At 42.5% G+C, this 24,675-nt stretch overlaps 1 protein-coding gene across 1 annotated transcript in view; it reads left to right on the top strand.

The window, feature by feature from the left end:
• The window catches only part of PHACTR1 (phosphatase and actin regulator 1), a 306,757-nt gene that overhangs the window by 234,069 nt on the left and 48,013 nt on the right, over positions 1-24,675 (top strand). Inside the window, exons 4-7 of the mRNA XM_059815260.1 lie at positions 1,122-1,202; positions 8,332-8,517; positions 19,501-19,831; positions 22,847-22,860. Coding sequence (XP_059671243.1) covers positions 1,122-1,202; positions 8,332-8,517; positions 19,501-19,831; positions 22,847-22,860 — 612 coding nt within the window. The remainder of the gene's footprint in view (positions 1-1,121; positions 1,203-8,331; positions 8,518-19,500; positions 19,832-22,846; positions 22,861-24,675) is intronic.

Below are 24,675 nucleotides of genomic sequence, written 5' to 3'. Positions count from 1 at the left end.
GCAATGAGTGCGGTGTGTCAGTATAAGCATAGCTAATTCACCAAGTATACTGTGCCCCTGCGGGAACAGCCAACATGCAGCAGTGCCAGAAAAGGTAACACCCTCTTGTTTTCAGGGATGGAGGGAGGGTTTTGGAGCCTCTTTTGCTTGAAATCTGCCTTGGGCAGACTGGAGATGCTAAGTCCCAGTTCATTTGTGTGTGTGTGCATCTGCGCCGGGTCTGATAGCGGAGCATATGGCAGAAGCGATTCGCCCTTCACTGTGCCTCTTTTTTGGCAGGCACAGGCTTGTTTCTCGCAGAGCGCGCGCAGTCGCAGCCGGTCTTGCACATCACTTCTTGCGCCCCTTGCTTGCTGGCTTTCAGCTCTTTGCCTGAATGCATGTCCTTTGTGGTGTTTTGGTTAATTGGACATTGTTTTAATTACTGCTGAACTAAACAAACATGAAATTCCTATCTGTTGTTTTGCCGCCCCAATGACCACGGTCTCCAAGCAGGCGATACAGGAGTTGGGCTGTTCAGACCTGGTGTAAATTGCAGCGGCTCTCATGGAGTTCCCCTCATTTACACCTCTTTGGGGGAAAACACGCCTCCAGGGAGGAGAAGGCTCCATTACATGGCTCTTTTCTTGCACTGTCCCAAACGCCTTGCTCTGCTCTCACTGGAGTTAGTGGGAAACAAGTTTTGGCTTCAGGGCAGCAGAGGTGCCAGTCCTCTTCTGTGGCCTGGGGATAGTCCATGGCCACATCTTTCATTGGTGTGATCCTTCGCGTTGCTTCCTTTCTTACCTTCCCCCTCCGCTTTCTGCACTAATTGCCTTTTTCTCCCTTTGCTGTCTCTAATTCTCCACAGCAATTCTTCGGTCATGTGTCAAAATGAAGCAATGGGAGTGCAGGCATGCCCTCAAATCAGTCAGTCTATAGCCATTTCTGTCAATAACCGCCACGCTACTGCGCAGGCAGATTCTCTGGACTGCCCGTAGCCTTTATTTTGAGATGTTAATGTGCCACTGACTTGAAGAGGAGAAAAAGCTTTTCTTAAATGCCTTAAAAGGCATAGCGCCTTTTAAAACAACCATTTCCCTTTTTTTCTATTTATATTGACCCTTCTCCTTTCCTTACAGCTTTGGAGAGAAAAATATCAATGAGGCAAAGCAGAGAGGAGCTTATAAAACGAGGAGTGCTGAAAGAAATTTTTGATAAAGGTAAGTGTTCTTCTATTTACAACATTCAATTGACATCCCATATGGTTTTATGGCCAGATATTACATTATTGTAACATTAAGAACTGGGAATACAGTCCTGAATTGCAGGACTGTGCAGAATAAGGTCTCCAGGCATCTCTTCTGATTTCACCATGGGCTGGCCCTCCCCATTGGATACATGTGATAGTTATCTGGCAAATAAAACTGGAAGCTAATCAGAAATGTAAAGTTGTAGAAATATAAATCATGGCAGCGTGCAGGAGTCACTTGCTGCAAAACAGCGAGGCATCCAGACTGCGGGAAAATGGCATGGGTCCGTGTCTGCATGCGTTATCATTGTCTGGTTGAGTCACTCTGGGATTAACTGTTGTGGAAAAGGGAGACATTTAAAGGGTTTGGATACTGGCAAGCACAGAATAGTGCACATTCCCTTGAAACAGCTCAGAAGACAGTAATTCCTTGTTCAGGATAATTAATTTGTTGAGTTGGTAATTTATGCAAAATGCCATTGTTTTACAAACACCATTGGTTTACACTGGTAATGCAACACATATTTGACATCTATTACGTATGTGTCAATCTTTAACCACAGCTTTTATTTGTTTTGCTGCTTCCCTTGTCTATAACTAGGGCAATGAATTCAGCAAATTATATAAAGACATGCCAGAGTTGCCTCTTAATTTCAATAGAACTTATGCATGTGCTTTAAAGCCTCATTAATTCAAAGTCTGAAAGTCTTTAACAATACCAGTACAAAACCTGTTAGAGGTCAATAGAAGTTATAAACTTTCACAGATATTAGAAGTAGGATTTACCTCATAAAGTTGGGAGCATTTAAATCTGCTTTTCTAGTCTAGCTTACTGGGAATTTACAAATTTACTAACCTGAACTGTTTATTTTTTTAAGTGAAAAATATAAAAAACATTGCAAAACCAAAGAAATATGCTGCTTGTCATTAAATTCTACAGTTGTCGCCCATTACGTATTTTAGATGCTGCTAGCCCTTTAGATCAAACACCACCTGTGCTCTCACTGTGGCCTGCTGCCTTGGAAGTCATCCTAGATGCGACTTCAGGGTAGAAACAACAACCTGGCAAAAGGTTTGCCCTTCTCACTGCTTTGGGTTGTCCACATTTTGGAGCGTGTCTCAGCTCAGATGCGCAGCCGTGAGGCAGGCATCCCCGCAGCCAGCGAGGCACGGTCCAGGCTGCCACACCAAGTGCTGCAGCCCAGGGGAGGCCAGGGCATAGCTCCCCGTTCAGTGCCTTGGCCAGCCCAGAAGTCAGCCTTCAGTCACACTTCCATCCGGGGTGTGCCCTCCTTCGTCCCTGCCTCACATCCCACACATAGCTGCTTTCTAACCCACCCCTACATACCCCTAAAGGCATCCCCAGGAAAAATCTTTTCTGTGCAGTCTGACCCTGCCTTCCACATTGAAACTTGAGGAGGTGTCCCCTGCTTCACCAGCAGAGCACTACAGCTTTCTCCATTCATCAAATAATGCTGTAGTTTATAATCCTCTATGTCATCTTATGAAGCAGATGCTATGCTGTCTGGAGGACCTCATCTGAAGAAAGAAATTAATTCCTCTATATAGTCATTTTTCACCTTTTCATATCAGAAAAAGCTGGTATGAAACACATGCTCCTTCTTCCTATTTCCAGTGCAAAAAGCAGAGACATTGGGTCTTTCACTGTCAGGTGCCACTAAAAGGGAAACTATAATGCACAACAGCTGGACTTCTTATTAGGTATCCTACATTATTTCCTGCTGGTTGCAAACATAGGAAGCTAGGAATTGGTACCCTTCCTTGAAAGAAAGAGGTAGGGCAGGGAAGAAAGTGCTAATACACAAGAACAGTAGCAGTGATCAAGTAGCTTTGATGATATAAGGATAAGAGTAAGGCAAGATTTGTAGAGCAAAAGCAATGTTTCCCTCAGTGGCGTAATAATCCAAGAGTAATTCTGATAAAGGATATTATATCTCACTGCAAACCTTAAGTGGAAGTAACATTTTCCTTGTAATTCCTGTTAGGTAATCTCTAATCCTTCAAGAAAACACAGCAGACTTCAGCCCTTCATAGCAGAAGGCTTGATTTGGTGATGGTAGCACCTTCCATGCCAAGAGGCATCTTGCACAGACAATAGGTGTAGCCATAATGTTAAATCTCTTTGTCTCCCTTTCCCAAGAGATGGACAGAGCAGACAGAATCAGCCCGTGAGTGAGTAATTTTGCCTCTTTCTTTGTTAAAAAAATCCATACAGATCAAAGGAAACTTACTATGGATAGACTGACCCAAGAACAAAAATTCTGGAGCTTGCAGTGTGCTTAATATTGGTTTTATCATATCTCCTATGTTGAAGAAAAACATAATTAGCAATTTTGTTCGTGTACTGTATAAAAGGGCACTCTGACCTGTTTGCTTCAGGATTTGCTGTCTTTTCAGGGGGCTTTGTGTCATCCAGCAGGTGAAAGTTAGTAGAGCACAGTGACAGTGTTCACACATGGGAGAGTCACTGCAGTCCAGCTGCTATATTTGGGAAACAAGAAATGCTTTTATCACTTCAGTGACCCCCATGCTTAAACTAGTCAAGTGAAACCACTCCAGTCTGAACTGCAGAGAGCTCTTTTCTTGGCAACGGCCAGACTCATGATCAAATCAGTTTCTGTCGTCTTCCATTTCCAGGGTTCTGTGACTTGAGTCTTCTGAAAATGTAAGCAAAGGTTGTAATTTTTTTCGAATACTGTGTACTTTTGGAAAAACAGCAAGTTGAAGAAATATCTGATGAGGCACCTGCTGTTCTAATAGTTTGTGGGCAGGCAGTGCAGAGAGGTTAAAAATACAGCTTCCACCTGCAACTCAGAACATACCACAGCATTTAGAAGAACTCCCAGTTTTGCTGTACCATTGCTCCTACACAGAGATAAACAGCTTTGATTTTCACATGAAGGTGTAACTCTCCCAAAAGCATCCGTCTTCAGAATTGCCCACTGTTCCATGGTGCCGGTCAAAGAATTCAATCTCCTTGTAGTATTTTGATACCTCTTCTTTTATTTGAACGTAGATGAGATTGCCTGTAGTGAGAAATTTCTGAATATGAGTGTGTACAGATTGCTTGCTTCAGAGATGATGGTACAATGGTTCTGCATGGAAGCATGGGCAGTCTTCATCTTTTATACTGTTGAATTTTTGTACTCTCTATCTAATGAAAATGATGGATTTAGACCCAAATTTCAGGTAACCTAAATCCCGACAGGATTTGGAAGTGTTGCACTTATGTGCTAAGCAGGTTTTGTGGCAGTATGAGAGTGTAAGTTTGAAGAAGTGGCTTTGGTAATGCAGCAAGGAGGAAGGCATGGCAGCCACCAGAGAGCCAGCTGTGCTGCAGTTTCAATATGTTGAAAAGATTTGAACTCCTCCAGAAGCAGGGAGGAGATCCGTTTGTCAGCCTGTCTCAAACCCCACAGGATCCCACAGGGGTCTGTGTAGACAGACACTGAAGCCAAGGCGAATCCTAGCCACTGTGCTAAGGTAGCCACCAAGGCTAGGAAACAGCCCCAGGGACAGGTCTTGACCACATGCAGGAACACTCAATTTTCCATTCCCTAGCCCATGGGGGCCATGGCAGAGAAGGACATGCATTTTTCTCTGCCCTTCCTAGTCTTTGCCATCAAGAATGCTTGCCTGGACAGTCCTACGTGAGAACAGGCAAGTACTGAAGGAGACAACCCAAAGTGGAAGAAAACCCAGGATTTCGAACTCTCTTTATCATTTTGACTTCCTTAGCCATTTGTCTGTGGAAGGAGTGTGTGAGCGCGACACTTTTCAGACATGCAAGAAGTTCCCTAGTCCAAGGTGTTCAGAGTGAAAAGACCCCGTGAGAGGGTAGGCAGAGCTCCGACATAAAGAAACAACAAAAAGACTGGTCTGTACCCATCAGCATGATGCACTGCAGGCTGCTTCACACTAGGCACTTTTTAAAAAGTACCTGAAAGTGGAAATGGCGGGTGAGTTCAGGACTACAAACCGTGCTTAGGGGCCACATGTTTTGAATGTATCAACTATGCATTTCTGGGCCTTCACCCCATCCTGTTATTTTCACATGCTCACGTGAATCAAAGTGTCTGGGTAGAGTCCTCTGCATCAGAGAGTTTCCTCTGAGGTCCTGTTTCTTCAGTGACTTCAGGGGTGTGGAGCGTCCTGAGTAACAGAAGAGCAGCCTTCATGTGGTCCTGTTGCTGCAGAGGTCAAGCTACTCTCTCTGGTCCCATCCAGATCCAGCTGATTCACAATCACTCGGCATTATCAAAGCTCATGCATTTAGGGGAAGCAATTCTCCACGAAGTAGCAGCAGGCTCTGTGAAAACAAGCAAAGGATTTAGCAAGCATGAGAACAAAAGACTATATATGTTATCACTGTGCAAAATTAACTTAAACTCATAGCCAGTTCCTGAAGACTAATCGATTCATCCGTGTGTATGTAATAATTGCATTACCAGGATTCTTTTCATTTGTATGTCAGCTAACCAGAATAGCTTTTAGTACTTTAAAAATAATAAGTAATTTGCCTTTTATATCTTGTTGTCAAGCATGTCTCTGATCCAGGATTAATTCACACTAAGATATTCTTCACTCTATAAATCATTTTATCTGCATCTTTGATCTGTTTGCTGTACTTGAGCAGCTCCCCATGTGGCTCTTCTTTAAGCAAGATCTGATTTAGGGTGTATATTTCAGTCATGATTCTGTGTCATATCTGATGATTTCAGTCAAAGCCAAGGACAAGTTTTAGAGTCTAAATGGAGATTGGAGATATTCAGAGGGAAGATTAAAAGAGGTTATGCTGTCAGTACAGAAAGCAGTCATGCTTGTTGTTATGACAAAAAGTAAAAGCCAAAATTTTATCTCACCTTTTACTTTTTTGCAGTTGTAAACCTTGAATGGGTCATTTGAATGATATCTTCTTAAATCATGCTGAATATACCTTAAGAAGTGCAAGGTGCACTTAAGACAGTAAAATTTCAAGGTGCTCAGCATGTTGCAATAGGCATCCGACTTCATTAAAAAAGTGCAGACATCCCTCCAAAACCTAAATGTTACTGGTTTTATCATGCATACTTTCTGTCTGCTCACAGTTATGGTCAAATTCAGCCCTGCACTGAATTAATGAATATTGCTGGACACAGTCACTGCTTTTCATTCAAGAAACAGTTGCTCTGCATAAGAAACAGTTAACCCCTTTCATGAAATCAGGTAACTGAGACAACAGCAGCCCCCATCCCAAACAGGTGTGAAGGTGTGTGTTTATGAGACAGAGAGAGAGAGAGAGGGAGACAGAGCAAGCACAGAATACATGGCGTTTCCACCCAAACAGCTAAGTCAAAAAACATTCAGCTTAAATACTGGCTGAATAGTTGTTTGATTTTTGCTGCCTAGGGAAATAAATGGGTTTGTATTGAATGACCACAGCAGTTAGGAGACTATGCTGTGAACAATTGGCCAAACCCTTCAGTTTTGATTAATGTTGCCACCTTTTAGCCAGGTCAGTTGATTGCTCTTGAAAGCCGTGGGTCACATTTCAGTCGAGTATGATGTGGCTGCGTACCATAATAGCTCTCTAAGTCTTCAGAAAGCCTCCAACAAAAACAAGAAAGTCAAAACCTTGGTATTTCTAATGACTCTAAAATAAGCAGGAGATCATCTTCACTCGCTGTAGAGAAGTTTTAAAAGGCCGAAACATAATTCTGAATACTTATCAGCTAACATACTTTCAGACTTGTTAATTGCTGTGTCCTGACGCTTAAGTGAGACTTTTTTTTTTTTCTCTTTTCAGTATTGTTTTCCAAAGTGTTTTGCACATCTTAGCCCTGTGAAGGGAAACTGTACACTCACTTAAATGATGTACATCTCTGCTCAGTACATTGAACAGTAATATGGCTAATCAGAGGTGCCCAAAAATCAAGAACCAGATCCTGAAATGCTGAGTTTGACTTAAAAAAAAAAAATTTAAATGCATAGCAAGATTAGGCTCCATTTATTTGCCCACTATTTTTTAGCCTTACAGGTCACATTCCGGTTATATTTCCAGGCTTCCACTCATAACCATAGGGGCTGAACACTTTCCTTTATAAAATCGTAATTGAGATATCCATGTAGTCATTGCCTCCAGGTACCAGAGTGCTGCGCATAACAAGTTCTGAGATAAAAATCATACTGGTTGACACCATAGAGAATGATCTGATCCCTCGCTTCTCTTCTTTATTATTTCTAATGTGAAGTGGCGTTTGATAGGAAAGAAACTACCAGCTGCTGTTACAGAAATTTTTCTCAGATAGAGGAGATATTATTAATAACTTTAAAGACAGGCTTTCTAAATGGAATCTGCTATATCCCCGTATCAAGACCTTACAGCAGGTGACTATAAAAATTGTTCTCTCCCTTACTTAAAATCTTGATGCTGGGAACTGTAATGCTCTTATTTGTGTCTAAAATAGGGACATACTTCTGTGATTTTGCTTGTGTTCCTTATAGCATAAAAATTGGTGTAATGGGAGATAATAATTATTGTTATTATTAAAATATTATAAATTATATACTGTGTATATTAGTATTCTTTAAGAAAGCTCCATAGGTTCAGTTCCAGCCCATTCTCGTTCCTGACTTCCCAGCTTCAACAGAGACAGAGGGAAAACAGATTTTGTGGCCCTGAATGGGGCCGCATGGCCTCATGGGTGGAGGATGGTCAGGAACCATCCAACTTAGACCATGGATCATAATGACCATCCTAGAATAAGCAAAGGATCAACACAGATTTTTGACAGATCTTTCCTAATTCTTAATAACCCCTTAAAGCAAGTGGAATGCTGTCAGACTTCTGTGAAACTGTTGTGGACAGAACATCACAGTCTGACATCTCCAAAAATTGCTCTGCACAAGTTGTGTTTTTGAGATGCAAACCATATTGTTTTGATTCTTATCCCTGTGTCTTCTGTATACATACAAGATCTCGGTTCAGGTTCTTCATTTGCAAGCCAGCTAATGTAGATAGCAGATCTGATTTTAAATTCTTTCTACATCTTTCTTACATGTCTTCTGTTGTCATTCTGCTTTCTTCCAACTATGAACAGATGGGGAACTTTCCATACCAAATGACGAAGGAGCTTTGGAGAATGGGCAGCCTCTGGGCTCCGGGCAAGTGCTGAGCTCCAGCCAGGTATCCCTGCCAGCCCTAGCAGAACTGGAGACGGGTCCAGCATCTGGGGAACCCTGCTCATACGAGGTGCTCCCAACCACAGAGATCATGGATGGGACAGGTAACGTTGTTTACATTATGATATAGATACTCTAAGCTGTTTGAAACAAGTTTTGACTTCTAACATTTGGTGTCTAGCCCTGAGAAATTCTTGTTGAAGAGAAAGGTCTTCTGGTGGAGAAGGAGGTGACAGCATACAGACTGTCACTGGATGCTCCTTGAGAAATTTTGACTGACTTGGCATAGAAGTAACTTCTGCTTCTACACCAGTAACCTCTTTGTGAGTAAGGCAAAATTCTAACTCTACTGCTACATCTCAGCTGTGCCAATGAGCTCTAGAGCAGAGAGCTGACAACATTTTTAAACCCTAGGGTACAACATCATGCCCTTTAGCTGCCGTGTGGTGTTGGGTGATGTTCACACCATGCATCTTTCAGTAGCTAACACAGCCAGCTGCCCTACCCTAGGTGAGGCTCTCTGCACTTCTTCCCCAGCCCGTGCAGAGAGACGGCAACGCTGTACGTCCAGGTTAGCTCCTCTTTCTGCATCACCTAATGCTGAGAGTTGTGGACGAAGGTCAAGTGAGGAAAAGTGACTGGTAGAAGTGTTCATCCATGATCCTGCACAGCTATGCAGCCTCTTTGAAATGGAGTAGGCCCCGTGAGGTGCTTTTACGTTTATAGGATAAGTTTAGAGACCACCTGCTAACGTATCTGGTCCTGAGCAAGCTGTGGTGACAGACCGTCTGAGACGTGACTTTAAGGCTCTTGATTTGTGTTCAAGATGTGGGAATACGTCCCAGCCTGGCATAAGGGAGCTGGCTTCTGTCAGAGGTAATGGGAAATTCGGCTGTTGTGTAGATGTGTGTTACTCCTTCTCTTTGTCTTTTTCTCTCTTCCTCTCTTCCTTTCTTTCCTCCTTTCTATGTTATATGATGTTTGAGTGAAATCTATTAGTCATTCTTAATCTGCATTGCTGCACTGCTTTTCTTGTCTTACTGCGGCTGTATCCGCTGCTGCTTTGCTCGTAACGTTGTTGCGTCTATGATGTGGTTGTGTCCTCCAGTGTCTGAAGAGAGCCCCACATCCAATGAATCCGGCGTCCTCCTGTCCCAAGATCCTACAGCTAAGCCAGTCCTGCTACTTCCCCCCAAAAAATCTGCCGCTTTCCCTGGAGACCATGAGGACACCCCAGTGAAACAGTTGTCCCTCCTCAAACAGCCCCCTGCCCTGCCTCCTAAACCTATTGCCAGGATTGCCAGCCACTTAACTGGTAAGTAGGTGTTCCTGGAGCCTCAGCCCCACCATTTCCCTTATAGGAAAAACCTGCCCTTACAGCAAGGTTCTCAGTGTCCTTCCTCCTTCTGTGATGCTGTTTGCACATGTTGTTGTGTTGTACTGGTAACGTATGTGTGTGGTACCTAGGGCAGCGATCACAAAGCATTTTCAGGCTGTAACTTCTTCAAGGTTGCTTCAGGGCACTTCCCCTCTCAGCTGTAATTACCTAAGACCGCCGCTGCGTTTCCTAACCCTCCTCACTGTTATTCATCAAGACTTACCCTCACCACAAAAATTGCAGGATGTGCTTTGATGGGAAGGAAGTATCAGGAAAATACTAGGATATCTTTAAATGCCTTTAATGAGAAAAGGGGTGAGGGTTGAGGGGAAAGGGAGAGTTTTGCTTTCTCCTTTTGCCCTTTGTTGCTTCTCCCCTCAGCTGCCATCTGGGCAGGTCCCCCTGCACATACCCTCTATCTTTCCATGTGTTTGTCTTTTACTTGGCCCCCTGATCCTTACACAGGCCATTCTGTCCCATGGCTTCTTGCCATTTTGCTTCCCTGCTCACGCTGCCTGCCTACCTGCTCCCCCTTTCCACCCTGCTCTGACTGCTCCCCTCCCACTGGTGAGTCCTGCTGATGACGGGCAGCTCCACTTCCCAATGACCAGGATTTTGGTGTCCGGCAGTTTATGCTGCAGTTTATCTCTCACGGCATTGCAGCTAGCAACAGTAGACAATACAGGCTCCTTTTTTTGTGTTCCAGATGTTTTCACAAGCGTCCAGGCTGTATGCGATTCAAAGCTCTGGGTACAGGTGGAAGGAGGATTGGTGGGTCCCCTCTCTCCCACTCTCTGATTTAGACCACCAAAGCAAAGGATGGCTACATTTACACAGACCAAAAAAGGTTCCCTAAATGCTTGCCTGCACCTTTTGAACAGTCTGTTCATAATTGCAGCTGCTGCCCAGGAGGCAGCACCTCAAAATCCTGATTTCAGGATGAGGTGTGGTGCATCTCCGTACTGGGGCAGCTACCGGTCTTCTCACTGGGTCAGTCGTCTTCTGTTAGTGCTGCTCTGATCTTTTCTAGATGTTTTTCTTTTTCCTGACAGTTAATACCCATTTTATTCAGGTTAAGATATATATCACATAATACCCATTTTATTCAGGTTAAGATATATATCAGGAAAGAGCTCATTAGGGAAGAGCGTGTTCTGGTTTTTTCTTATATCTCTACGTAGTCTCTTCATGTTTCTGTTTGGATGACCACATATTTTTGTTCTGTATAGTTTTGTTCATTCTATGTGAAAACTCTTTACTTTCTTGCCTGCCAAATTCTGCACATAATGGTTAATATTTTGCCTTATACTACAAACTGAAGGGGCAGTTCTGCAGCCTGCAATGCCAGGAAGCAGTATTAATGGCTTCAGGTGAGGACAAAACCAGCTTCCTATGATCTCCCATAACACTCTGTCCCAATTACGAGCAGCTGCTCAGAAATGAGGCCAACATGGAAGAAATAAAAAATAGGAATAACATAGGAAAAAAAAATCAGGTACTAAATGTCCTTCATTCATAAGCCTTTCTTTTGTAAGAAATAGCAGAAGAATCAAAGGATGAGGGCTTCTGGTGGGTTTTTTTGCAGCTGGAAATTTTGTGTGAAATAGAATCAGGCTCAAGCTATCAGCATAAGTCAATTGCTTGATGGTGATGACTTTCCAATGAAAGCAAAACAGAACTGTGACTTCTCTTACTTTGTGGTGGCCTTTAGTGGTCTCTCATCCGGTCCTAAATATACTCTTGTGTGTGCATATAGACAGACTCTTGTACATGCATATACAGAACCCTCAGGGAAAAGGAACAGAGATTCAGATTTAGTCATAGGGCCCTAATTTAATTGAAAGTTATTCCTGGTGGAACTGAGAGCCTCATTTATACATACCTTATAAATAAAAGTATTATTCTTAAGGGTCCATTTACTTTGGTGGTCTAAAGGATATACATGTTGTTCGGTGCCTTGTGTTCTCCACTGGAAATTATTCTAGCCGTGTATAATCTTTGGAAATGAGCAATCAATCCTAATGAAGCACCCTCATCAGTGAGAAGCAGAATTAATGCTATTCTTTTACTAATTACTCCAGAGACATCCTCAGCTTGTGTGTAAGAAAGCAAGTAAAATCTGAATTCTGGCATTCGAGGTGAAGACACTTCTGTTCTTGTTGCATACTCATTTTTCTATAGAAGATTTTGGAGAAGGTTGAAGGACAAATTAAGACATACTGGGCTTCGCTAATGGAGAGTTACAGTGGTTTAATGGTCTTGTAGCTCTGTTCAAGACGACTGCAAGGGGAGATGTAATCCGGTGAAGGGTTCAGGTACACGTCTGAAAATGCAGAAGTGCCTCAACTTCTGTCTTAAGATATAAATATGTATGTATACATACGTATATTTATTTAATAGAAATATATTTTATACAAACATATATTATAAAATCACTACAGGCGTGGTCAGCAGCAAAAAAAAAAAAAAGGAGAAATATTTTAAATACAAAACTTGAGGAAAGAAAAGTTTCCTTTGAGTCTGACCACCTTCTTGCTGTGAACTTATCCCAAGGTTTTTCAATAAAGGCATGAAGACTGACTTGCAGGGTTTGGTAAAGGACTTAATACAGGTTTTAGAAGTGGAAAAGAAACATACCTCAGCTCTGAAATCATTTGTGAACCATCTCAAACATCTATCTGCCTGTGCCAAGACAAAGATTGGCCTTTCCCTTGATAAGAAATGCATATAAAAGAGCAGGCCTAAAATAAACACATAAGAGCACATTTAATTTTGGGGAGAATGAAAAGAAAAAATCCCTTTTAAAGGTGACAGGAAGAGAGAATTGCCTCTAGGAAATATAAATCATGCAACCTTGGCATGCTGCTTCTCAAGGCTGAGGTACTGCGGGGATGGGACAGTGCAGGAACGGGGCCAGAGCCAAGAGCAGCCTGCAGAGCAGCCGCTGGGAGCAGTGCCACCGCCACGGCAGAAGATGCTCTGTGCTTTGCCTCACGCCATCTCCGATGCTCTTGATGATGCTGCCTCCACAGGGAACGTCCCTATCACAGCACTGGATGTGGAAGTGCCCACACTGCCCTAGAAGACAGGCAACCCTGGGAGAAAAACATGATCCTTAACTGTTTTGATACCGTTGCTTCACTGCTCTGCATTTGCTGTTGGCCAGCCACCTCCTGGTGAGCCTTCTACTGGTTTTCAGATATGATTATTATTATACAACACTCATGGACAGAATTTCTTTCATCATTTCAGTTCTCCAATATCCATACGCAGAACCCAGGCATTTAGGACAACACTTGCAGCCCCTTTCATTGAAAATGTAGGAGGAGCTGAAATTATCACCTGGGACCAAATTTAATTGGACTGCTGGGGTGAAGTCTGCAGATTATCATAAAATCTTTAATGGCCAAAAGGGCAAGAGGACTGGTCATATCTGATTTGATAGACAACATACCCTAGTGGTGTAAAGCTCCTTTTGATCTTGATTCATTAAGATGTTACTTCTCACCAGCACAGATAATGTTTTCTGAAATTAATTAGATATTTTCCATTCAAACAACTGAATCACCAGTAACCCATGAAGTCCCCTAAAACATCAGAGAACAACATATATGCCACAAAGCTGGGATCTCAGCAACACATGAGTGTATGTGAGCCCAAATTTAGCCTAATATTACAGTAGGGTGTAGCCTTGGTCGTATCTGGCCACTCAGCTATTGTATTTAAGATTTGAAAAACGTTTTGCATTCTCTTGCTTTCTTCATTCAAGATTTTGAGGAGAGGCATAGCACATTTTTAGTTCTGAGGCTGTGCTTTCTAGTTATGTCTCTGTAGAGTAAGAACTAATTCATAATTAGAGGCAAACGTTTTAACAGGGTAGGAAATGTTACAAGTCCCCAAAAGTTACTTCTGATAATGCAGACAAGCCAAGGGTGTTTGAGAACGTGGATGCCTGGTGTCCTGCTGCATTGCCACGGCACAGCTGGTTGTTAGTTACAGCATTATGGAAGTATTCACAACTACAATTTATCCTACAAATATTCTGTGCGGTGTTTGTAATGCAACAGTCACACGTGTCTCAGAAAGCTCCTCTGTAGATGAGCCCAAGACATTATCCACAAGCTTCCTCCTCTGTGACGTTACCTCTTGCTGCCTGCTCTGGCAGGCAACATTCATGAAGACGGGTTACATTCATGTGGGGGCAACGGAAAATTCTCTTTTTGCTGTATGCTTGAGGGAGAAGCAGCAGAGCAAAAGCAGCTGTCCTTCACCAGCACTCCCAGGCTCTCACGGGAAACTGGACCCTGATGCAGTTGCTCTCTCCACACTTCCTCTGCCTGCTGCTACCTGGAGGAGACTACCTAGCACATACAAGCAGAAGGAAATCTTCTCATCTTTGAAACCCTCTTCAAGGCTCTGCACGGGAATTCATGCAGAGCTGTACTTTTCAACCTTTAGGCTAAGCATGCTTTGCTTGTGTTCTCCAAATTCATCTTGAACCTTGAATGCATACATGGTGCAGAAGAACAGCAAAGAATTTCAGTCTCAAATCTTCCCAGAAGACATGGCTGCACATCTTGCTGTAGTCAGCAGGAGATGCGTGGCAGATCTTTCAGAACAGTTTTTAACTTGTCTTTATGAATCTGCTCAAAAAACTCATTGAAAGAAGAAAAGAGACTCCCACTGTTCAGACACAAGTGATTCCCAGAAAGAAGACCTGAAAAAGTAAAAGCTACTTCTCCAAATGCTACCAGCAAATACCGGGCGTATCACCTCATTTCCACTACGGAGCTCCCTCAACAGGCTGCACTGGTTTTTGCACTTTTGTTTTGCACATTACAGAATTAATTGCTTGGCTGGAATTTAAAGAGTAACTTGTTAACTTTATGACGAGTTGTATTACTTGTAGTTGTATATAGTACAGCAAAGGTCATAGTATAAGGTCATTCAGGTGGGAAGGAACCTTAGCAAGTCTCTAGTCCAGCCTCCTGCTCAAAGCAGGGCCAGCTATGCGATCAGACCAGGTTGCTCAGGGCTTTGTCCAGCCAGGTCTTGAAAACCTCAAAGGATGCCAACTGCACAACCTGTCTGGGCAAACCTGTTCCACCATTTGGCTCTTCTCATGAGGGAAAATGTTTTCGTTATAGTTCAGTCCAGAACCTCTCTGGTCTTCTCCTCCCACCATGCACAACTGTGAAGACCCTGGCTCCACCTTACTGATAACCTTCTCATAGGTACTGTTGGGCTGCTGTTAGGTTCCCCGCTGCAAGCTATCTTTTCTCCAAGCTGAACAAGCCCTGGGCCCTCAGCTTCTTCTCACATGTCAGGTGCTCCATCCCTCAACCATCATGGTGGCCCTCTGCTCAACTCATTCTAAGTTTTTGATGTCTTTCCTGATGGGCACAAAGCTTGACAGAGTAACGTAGATACAGTCTAAGGAGTGCTGAATAGAAGGGGAATAATCCCTTGATCTCCTGGCTGTGCTTCTACTCAAACAACCCAGGAGGCTGTTGGCCTTCCTTGCTGTCAGGGTACAATGCTGGCTCCTGTTTGGCATCACAAGGAGTCAAGAAAGAGCTTTTCTCCTGCTGGCAGGATAGAAAACATAGCCAGCTCTGCCACAAGCCCAGGATTCCCAGGCATAGCCTCTTAGTCCATGCAGTAATTGTGCTGGGGGATGCTTTGAGGATTTAATGAGCTTTTCTAGCAGCCCTGCTGGAGCAATATTTGCTGCCAGACCTCCAGAACTTCCTAGCACTCTGTCTGCAACAGGTGTATCTACAACATCTGCTGACCAACTCTCCAGCCTTGCTCAGTGGCTGGGAAGCATCAGATTTGGTGTAGTTAGTGTACAGCTTCAGTCTGCCACAAACGCATCGGAAGAACCATACATGGGCAGACCTTCTGTGCAGCAAATAAAAGTGTATTTATCTATCTCCTGAAAAACCCAAGAGGAAATGCAGCAACTGTAGGTATTAGCAAAATTATCTATATGGAAGTGATAAGGGCTGGCCTGTTTGTCCTAGGTCTGATGTGCAGCAAATATTGTGGCATCCACAACTATATTTTAAGTAATTTATTGGCATCAGCAGTGGGAAGGTTTCTATGTCTAATATCTCTTTCATCAATTCTGGCACAGTTATTACTTAACCACGCACAGTGTTGAGTGGTCACAACCCTGCTGGGAACCAATGTCTTGCAAAATTGCTCATTATTCTCTTGAGCATGAAGAACCTCAGCCAAAAGAGATTAATCAGACTTGCACACCTGGCTTCACACAGTTTGCTTCTCTTCTGGCACATGAGTGCTTTGTGCAATGATTTAAGACTCTGGTAACGTTCCACTGAGATTCACTGTTCACAGATTCCTTGTTCATATTTCCACTGTCCAGCTTCTTATTCATCTACAGATGTCCATGTCTGATAGATATTCCATGCTGGAGACAGTAACTATTTCCACCCCTGGTTCATACATCACATACCTTGTGAAATTAAAACAAACAGAAGAATGAACTGTACAACACAGTCATCTCACTCTTACATGCAGGGACAAGTTGTTCTCTTGTTTACTCCAGATGATGGTAGCGCAGTCTCCAACAACATGCCTGGATCCCATGGATCTTCAGCACAGTCACTGATCTGACCATGTAGTAAAATTTGCAGTACAAGGTCTCTGTTACTGATGCCAGAGAAGATACACTGACACGTTTCCAAGTGAATGGATCGAACTCTCCTCTCATTGCAGTCATTGTCCTCTTGGCCATTTTTTTTAATAGACAAGTAGAATTCTCCTGAAGGTGAAGGGCAGACAAGTAGATTTAAAGCCTCTGGTTCATTTTCAAGGCTCTATTTAGGTATTAGGGCCATATTCAGGCAGGCTTAAGAACTTGGGTAAAACACAGTCGGTCTGAACAAAGTCTTACGTTAAAAATAATGGACAAGATTTTTGGCAGGTGTCCAGTGGAGTCACCCAGCACTGATACCACTGAAAACATGTTGATGCAAAGGATTTCTTTAAATTTAAGTGGAAAATAAAGGTCCATAGCTTTGTTGTGAAGAGTGGCAACCAGAGTATGCACATCTGATTCATTATGGAGTATGTGGTTACTCGGGATAATTAAGCTAGACTTGTTCTCCCTTGCAACTCCAAAGCTGCAGTGTCTCTGTCACAACTCTACTAGATGAACACTTGCATGGGAAAGGAAAATAAATTTGCACTATATTTTAGAAGAAAGATGGAAGGATTCCTGTTTGCTTTATACCTGAACCATTTGGTACGATATACTCACTCCCAACATACAATATTGCTCTAATCTTCAGGATCGCAGAAGGCAGCAAACCCAGTTGATACTTCCAGTTATTCTTTTGTCAGAAGCAAGAGATGCCTGCAGTTGGGATCTCTTTGAATTCACCATTAAGGATGACTCCCCTTCATCATACACAGAGTGGTGGGGCATCCAGGCACAGGCACTGTCAGATGAAGACGTTAATCGAGATACAGCAGAAAAGGATCTAAAATCAACAGTCAAACCTGCCCTTTTCAAAATGGAAGTGCAGATCTCAGAGTAGTCTTTGTAATTCAGGACCAGCTCTAGAAGTGAAATTGCCTGGAGCACAAATGTATGAAAACACTTTGTTACTACAAATTCCATAGGATCCTTATTCTCAGGGCTCTATACGATTTAGTCTTTACTCTTTCTGTTATTTACCTTTTATTGAAGATGGTGTGTTCTTTTATGCAGGATACAAAGAGGAAATATACATAGATAACGTGTATGTGAGAAAAACATGGTAACTTGGAGACCTTCCTGTGCTTGAATAGAAAATCCTGAAAGTATTTTTTTCTACTGTACAGAAGGCAATCTGCTTTAGAGGAGAGGGCAGTGCCCTGTGGTTTGGCAATCCCATGAGTTAGATTTCAGCCTTGGTGGAGCCATCAGAAGAATTTTTGCCTTCAAGAGACATGTCAAGTGGGTATGATATTGCATTGAAAGCCAAACAACTTGAGTTCTACTCTCTGTAACTTTCCCACTCTGCAACGTGGAAAAATCACTTTCTCTCCATGCCTCTATTTCATCCTTGCACACCCTTTGCATCTCCTATGTGTCTTTAGCCTATAAGCCCTTTGAAGAAAGGGAAGACTTGCTGTCAGTGTGTTGTTCCTAGCACAGTAAAAACACTAGTATCAAGTGGATACAGTGGGTGCAATGAAGCACTAAAAAAAGTCTAATGTCATATCTGAGCTTGGGTCCATGCATGGTCTTTTTCCACGTTACTGTTGTTAATAATTTTCAAGAAGTGTTAGTGCTTCGAAGTCCTAGTATCAACCTTGTACAACCTGGCTAGTCGTTATGGATACTAATACAGGCAATACCCAGAATAGGCCAAGAGGGAGGAAGGAGAGGATAGGGGCAAGGAGGGGGCAAGGAGAAGGATAGTTAATGCTAAAAAGAACCATCTGCAAAAGGACTTTACAAATCTGATACCGCTCAGGAAGGTGATGACCTTTGAAACCTGGAGGGCAACATCTTACTCCCAAGCTTTCTCAGGTCAAAAGAAGATTCCAGCCCTTCAGTTCCTTTTCCATGTTAAAGCAAGAAGAGTGAAGTGAAGCAATAAGAGGCCAAAGAGCATGCAAGCCTTGCCTGCAGGGCTGCATTGCAGAGCCAAATGTCTGTGGTATTCCAGGCTGAAAAGGGCCTGGCCTTCCTCCTAAACACAAACTCACGGTTGCAGTTCACAGCATATCTATTTGCTCTCATTTTTGCTCTTAGCATACGTGGTGGCCATTTCCCACACCCACCTTGGGAACTACAAGCCCTCCCATTAACTTCTTTTCCCTTCTGAAAACACTTCACGGTGCAATTCCAAAAATCTCCATCCTGCAGTTGGGTCCTGGCAGAGAGATTAGATTGTGGACCTTCCGTTGATTTCCCATGGAAGTCAGGGGAGTCTGCCTGGCGGGTCAACTGTGTGATTCAAGGAACATGCCTAGAGTTAAAAAGGTTAAAACTCAGTGCATGAGTCCCGAGAAAAGTGCCTGCCAAGTCTTCTGTAAAAGAATACATTAATCCTAACAATCTTCTGCCATTTATCATTTTCTCCTCCTGTACCCTTCATTTTTCCAGACCACTCCTGTTTAGTATTCAAACCCTATTTCTTTTCTTTCTTGCCCTGTAATGTAATTTTTAACACCAGATGTTTTGCACATTACAAAGCTGTAAGAAACTTGTGACTTGTAGTAATTGCACTGCAGTGGTTGAGAAGGATCAGGAGTCCCTGAGCTTTTGCTCCAGCAGTGATGGTGGTGAGTCATCCTGTAACTTCAGACACCAAATTGCTCTCCCCCTATTTGCGTGCTTGTTGAGCGGGAAACATCACACCTCACAGGGCTGTTTCGGAGGAGTAGGGCTTTAAAGCGTCAAAGTGTACCACAAGCCTTGTTAAGCATTGCTTAACGTGTTTATTAAGTGGCATGCACAGCCCTGGGATGCTTTTTGTGAGACTCGGAAGTGCTGCAAAACAACAGTATTTTTTCCAAAGACAGTGCTGAGCGCACGCTATGCAGAGGTGTCTGTCGCAGCAGGGAAGGGGTTGCATACTCCCCTGTTGACTGGCAACCTCAGTGCCTGCTCGCCCAGGCAGATACTCTGGTCTCCATCTTACTGACATGAAAATTAACACCAGGGCCTCTCTTTCTTCTGTTTTAGATCCTGGCGCTCCTGTGAAACTGCCTTGTATGCCAGTTAAACTGTCACCTCCACTACCTCCAAAGAAAGTCATGATTTGCATGCCTTTAGGGGGGCCAGACCTCTCTCTCTCATCCTATTCCACACAGAAGAGCTCCCAGCAGCCTTTGACCCAGCACCATCACACTGTCCTGCCATCCCAGTTAGCAGCTCACCAGCACCAGCTCCAGTACGGCAGCCACAGCCAGCACCTGCCTTCTGGGTCCAGCACGTTGCCCATTCACCCTTCAGGGTGCCGGATGATAGAGGAACTGAACAAAACGCTAGCCATGACCATGCAAAGGCTAGAAAGGTAATGCATCAACTTTTAAAATTACATATTGATGTGCACTGTTTCCTGCCAAGCTCGGTATCAATATCACCGCTTGAGTTATGTTGATAGTCCTTGAATGAGGCCTCTCCTCTGGGGGTCTAACAACTTCAGGGCAGTCATTGCTGGAAAAACAGAGATGGGGAAAGAGCCTTTCCAGGCTTGTTTGACAAGTTTGTGGCAGAAAAGAGAAAAAGATCAGATTTCCTGAACCCTGTTGTCCTGTTCAAGGAGCTAGATAGTACAGCCGGTGCAGAAGATGTTAATAGGACATGCCTGGCTTGCAATATATACTGCAGAGTGCATAACTGTAAAGCTCTGGTTATGTGGAGGATTGCCAAACCAAAAAGGAGAGGAAGTGGAAGATTCAAAAAAGAGCAATAAAAACTAAGTGTGTCACCAGGGCATCTGATTAGTCTTACCAATTAGCTCGAAACAACCTATGAGGACTTTCTACAAGTCACTTGGATGGGTTTTAATATACTATTTTAATTAATTTAAATTAAATTATATGTTTGATCTTAAAATAAATATTTAACTCATTCCACAGCAGCTACCTTCTTAGCCATTTGCATCTGGAGGAAGGTTGTACATTTGATCAGAACAGTCTTACCCACCTTGGAGCTGTTTTCTATTACTGTCACTTGTGGGTATCTCTGAACGCTGCTTCAAATAGTCTGAGTAGGTGAAGCATGTTGTGTAAATGCAAGCTGTCCTCATAGACTGCAAGATCAGCAAGCTTTGGAAAATTCATTTCGTCTTGTAGAGGAAAATTGAGCAAGTCCCAGAATAGGTAGTCCAATAAATGACATGTTCTATTTAGTACCAAGGGCAGCTTTGTAGCCAGCTTGTTCTGGGAGCATCAGATCATCCTTCTTTTAGACAGAAAGTGAAAATATTTTGTCTAACAGACATAATGCCTAATGATTTGCCCCAATACCTCTTTGTGATAATGTTACCTTCATTATAGTGCATAGTTAAAAAGAATTCAATGAGGGATGGCAGATTCTCCTTACCACATGAAAAACAGTCAGGGGACCAGAGACTGTCCCATACTGCCAGCTTATTTTAGTACCAGGGTAGCAAGACCTCTGTGGTTATATCAGGGAGGGCTGATGTTTCTGCAGCGCGGGGGAAATCTCTGCTGGGGGAAAACTGTCAGGGCTGTGAGGGAGGTTGCTCTTCCCATCAGTAAAAGGGCTGTAGTGGTAGGATTGGAACAAGCATCCACATTCCCCCTTGCGCCCAGTGACTACCCAGTTCCCTCTCACATTGCTGGCTGGGCCAGGCAGGTACATCTCTGTCACCCCAAAGCTTGGTGCACCGAGCGCAGAGTGTAGCTGGTGTCTCCCAAAGGCTCCTTTGGTGCTGCACTGCCCATGCCATCCCCAGCACAGGTTGGATGTCTGGCTCACACTGCGTGCAGAAGGCACTTTGTTATCCTGAGCCCGGTGACATCTCTCAGAGTATGACTTCATTGTGGCATCTGTTGCCCCACAGCAACGAATGCTCCAATTTCTAGGCATCCATCATGTTTATGTCTATAAATACGTTTAACTGATTTAAAGAAGGTGAAGCTGTTTGTTTTTAACTATTAATTTCCAGCTGAAGCTGGTTTTTAAAAACTAAATAAGAAAGGCTTAATTCCCCAATATGAAGCAATTGCCTCCGTTTGTAGAAGAAAATAAGAAAAGGTTGTGGCACTGCTATTTCGCATTTTGAATGAAAATTAATCCTGATATTGCAGACAGTTGATTTTTCATAGCCTTTTTGTGTTGATTAACCATTATTTCAATCATGAAATAAAGTATTGAGTACTTCAGTTATTCTCCTCGTCAAAACAAATCAATAACGTTTGCATTCACAAAAGAGAAAACAGGTGATGACTGTTTCCTCTGCAACAGCAATTGTTATTTTCATAGTATTTACAGGTAAAAGGGTCTGTGCTGTTAAATTCTTAAATTGCTTTTTCATGCCACATTGTGATCTTAGTAAATTTGCTAATTTTCTTGAAAATTTGTGCAGATTTTTAAAATAGATGTTTTTAACTTGGGAGATGAGTATTTGCACCAAATGCCACTGTTTTCTAGTATTTTTGACAGTAGTACTTTTCCCATCATTGTATAAAATCTGGATTAAACCCAGCAGAAATCATACCGCAGCATTTGTCATACTGCAGCCCGGAAGTCTTGAGGGGTTTTTAAAACTGCACAGATCTTAGATCTGCTTGCCTCTATTGAAAATTTGGTAGTGTGCTCACATCTGTTGCATGCATAGGAAATACAGTGAGATCCTGCGCTTTACTGTTCCTTCCAGAATAACGTGCTACTGGGTTGCTGTTGTTGGGTCAATAATCTTGAGGAAACGAGAGCCTAACAAGTCTCTGAGGCACCTTCTGGGGAATGCTAAGTTCATTGGCAGCATTTTTTTTTGCTGATCTCAGTCTTTATCTCAAAAGTACCCTACAACATTATAGAATAATTGCCATGATGCTGCAGTAATAATGCTGCCAAGTCTGGTAATTTGGGGGATTATTTAGAGTAGTGTGTTGGTTTTAATAGAGGAAGATCCTGTAGACAAGTGCAGACCAATATTCTGCTCTAAATTTTATCTTTTTTTTCCTTTAAGAGATTTTTTTTTTTCCTTCCCTCTGTCTAGTTTCTTTGCTCTTAGTAGAGTGGAAGCGCCTCAAATCTGTTAAACTTCATTGGTATTCATTGAATCCATAACTAGCTTGTATCAAGTCCACATTTTGCTCAGTAAACTTTTCTTAGATCTCACAACTCTTCTCTCCACCCAGACTGTGAGTGTGGACAGGAGCAAACAATGAAAGACTGAAACGTCCCCTTCCTCTAGCAATCTGGATTTTTTGCTTTCACAGATGAGATCTCTAGAATTCGGATAGTCTAACAACATCTGAAGACTGATACCTGAAATCAGTGGTTTGCCAATGAGCCAGAAGCTTGCCCGAGAAAAATGACTGTCCCTCTGTACCAGCCTGGAAGCCAGAAGTTATTTTGCTGTCTTTGACCTTGAGAAAGCTACTGAGCTTCTCTACCTCTATTTTCCCCTCTGCAGGAGTGGTTGAATGTTACTGCCTCACCTAGATCTGGTGCATATTAATAAGTTAATGTCTTAAGGTACATTAAAAGCATGTAATAGCTATTCAAATCCCAGTTGTTCTTATGACTTAAAATGGCAGTTTATTCCTGGGGTTTTTTATTCAGTTTTATTACAGACATTATAGAACATTAAGTTCATTTGCACACTTAACACTTTTGATTGCAAACATTTTCTGGTACTTGTAACATCTATTCATAACCTATTCTCAGAAGGGCAATCTGTCCTTTGTCATAGTATGACTATTGCGACATGTCATTTGTGCTGCCAGTTTGCCTCTGTTTTCCCTGATAAATTACTAGCTTTATGATAGATTAAGTTGAAACAGAGAAGAGTGTAATTTCCACCTGACCTTTTTTCTGCAACCTCTGTTGCCAATTTGTGCCCTACTGCAAACGAGTTTCCCCTTCAGCCCAAAGGGTATGTGTCAACCATAAGTAAAACTCTAGATTCGGGCATCATTTTTTACCATTTTTGAATGCATTTTAAGAGTTGGTAAAAATCTGATAAGCCCTGCCACCAAAATCCGCAGAAGGTTTCATCCTCCTGACTGAAATGAATTTGAGAAGAAAGACCATGCCCAAAAGCTGTGCGTCATGAACAGCAGCAAAAGAAGCTTTAGAAACCCTTTTGTGCCACTGGAATGTATCTTTGATTTTGACTTAGGGAGGCAGCTGCTTGATCGGAAAGAACCTTATTTGCTGCTTTGCCCATATAGTTGTCAGTCTGTCTGGTAAGACGACAATTAATTTCAATTACTCTGTGGGCTCTTGTACACTAGCAGCTGAATCAAGGCCTCAGTTTGTTCAACGTACGTACTAAAGAGCCGTTAAGTGGCAATATCTCACTGCAGGCTAGAACTGCATCTGTGGCAGAGCAGTGAAAAATCGCTGTGTCCAGAAGGACAATGTGTGAGACCAGTTCCTCTGGGACACCCAGTTTGGCTTCAGAATGTAGATTTATGAAATGAAATGCATTAGACATTCCTGCCAGTGTCTTGTAAATCTTATAAAACATATTTGAGTCAGAAAGCATTTATCTTCCGTAAAACTTCTCAAGAGAATTGCTTTTTGTCTAAACTTTAGCATTGCCTAAGGATAGAAACACTTAATATTTATAGCTCTGCCTTCTCTCTCTGTCTCTCAGACATACGCCTGTATAGTAGAAATGTACATACAATGGTTTGAAGTTTTTTCAGATTTTTGTTTTAACTGGTAAGTACAGAAGAGTGTACTGTAGATCTGAAAACATGCTGATAAAAATGTAACTCTTTATTCCAAAATCAAAGAGCCCGGGATGACAGATGAGAAGCGTACGGTTTTTTCCCAGTGGATTTTACAGGAGGGATTTCACTTTTTTCTATTTCGATTTTGTCTGTACCATGAGTCACTCATATACTTAAATTCTGATTTTTCATTAAAATATTTTCTCACTAGAAACACTGTAATCTATAGTGGTGTAACTTTTTTGCTGTTTCAGTCACGTAAAGATGATGCAACAGTAATTGCAAGTGCTTGTACTAGTCAGCTATGAATTATTCAAATCTATGTGTTAAGATACATTTATCTTCTTAAAACAAGTACTTGCTTAGCTGTAGCTTTGTTCTCTAATTTTGTTGCAAAACACGAAGCTGATTTAAAATGGACTATTTGAAACAATAGTGTGCTTTTTGGTAAATAATGCTCAAAAGTTTTGTGGTGTAGACC

This window comes from Gavia stellata, chromosome 3 (assembly GCF_030936135.1).
Source record: "Gavia stellata isolate bGavSte3 chromosome 3, bGavSte3.hap2, whole genome shotgun sequence".
NCBI classification, from domain to species: domain Eukaryota; kingdom Metazoa; phylum Chordata; class Aves; order Gaviiformes; family Gaviidae; genus Gavia; species Gavia stellata.
Note: the sequence above shows the minus strand (reverse complement) of the source record. Positions and strands in the feature narration are given on the sequence as shown.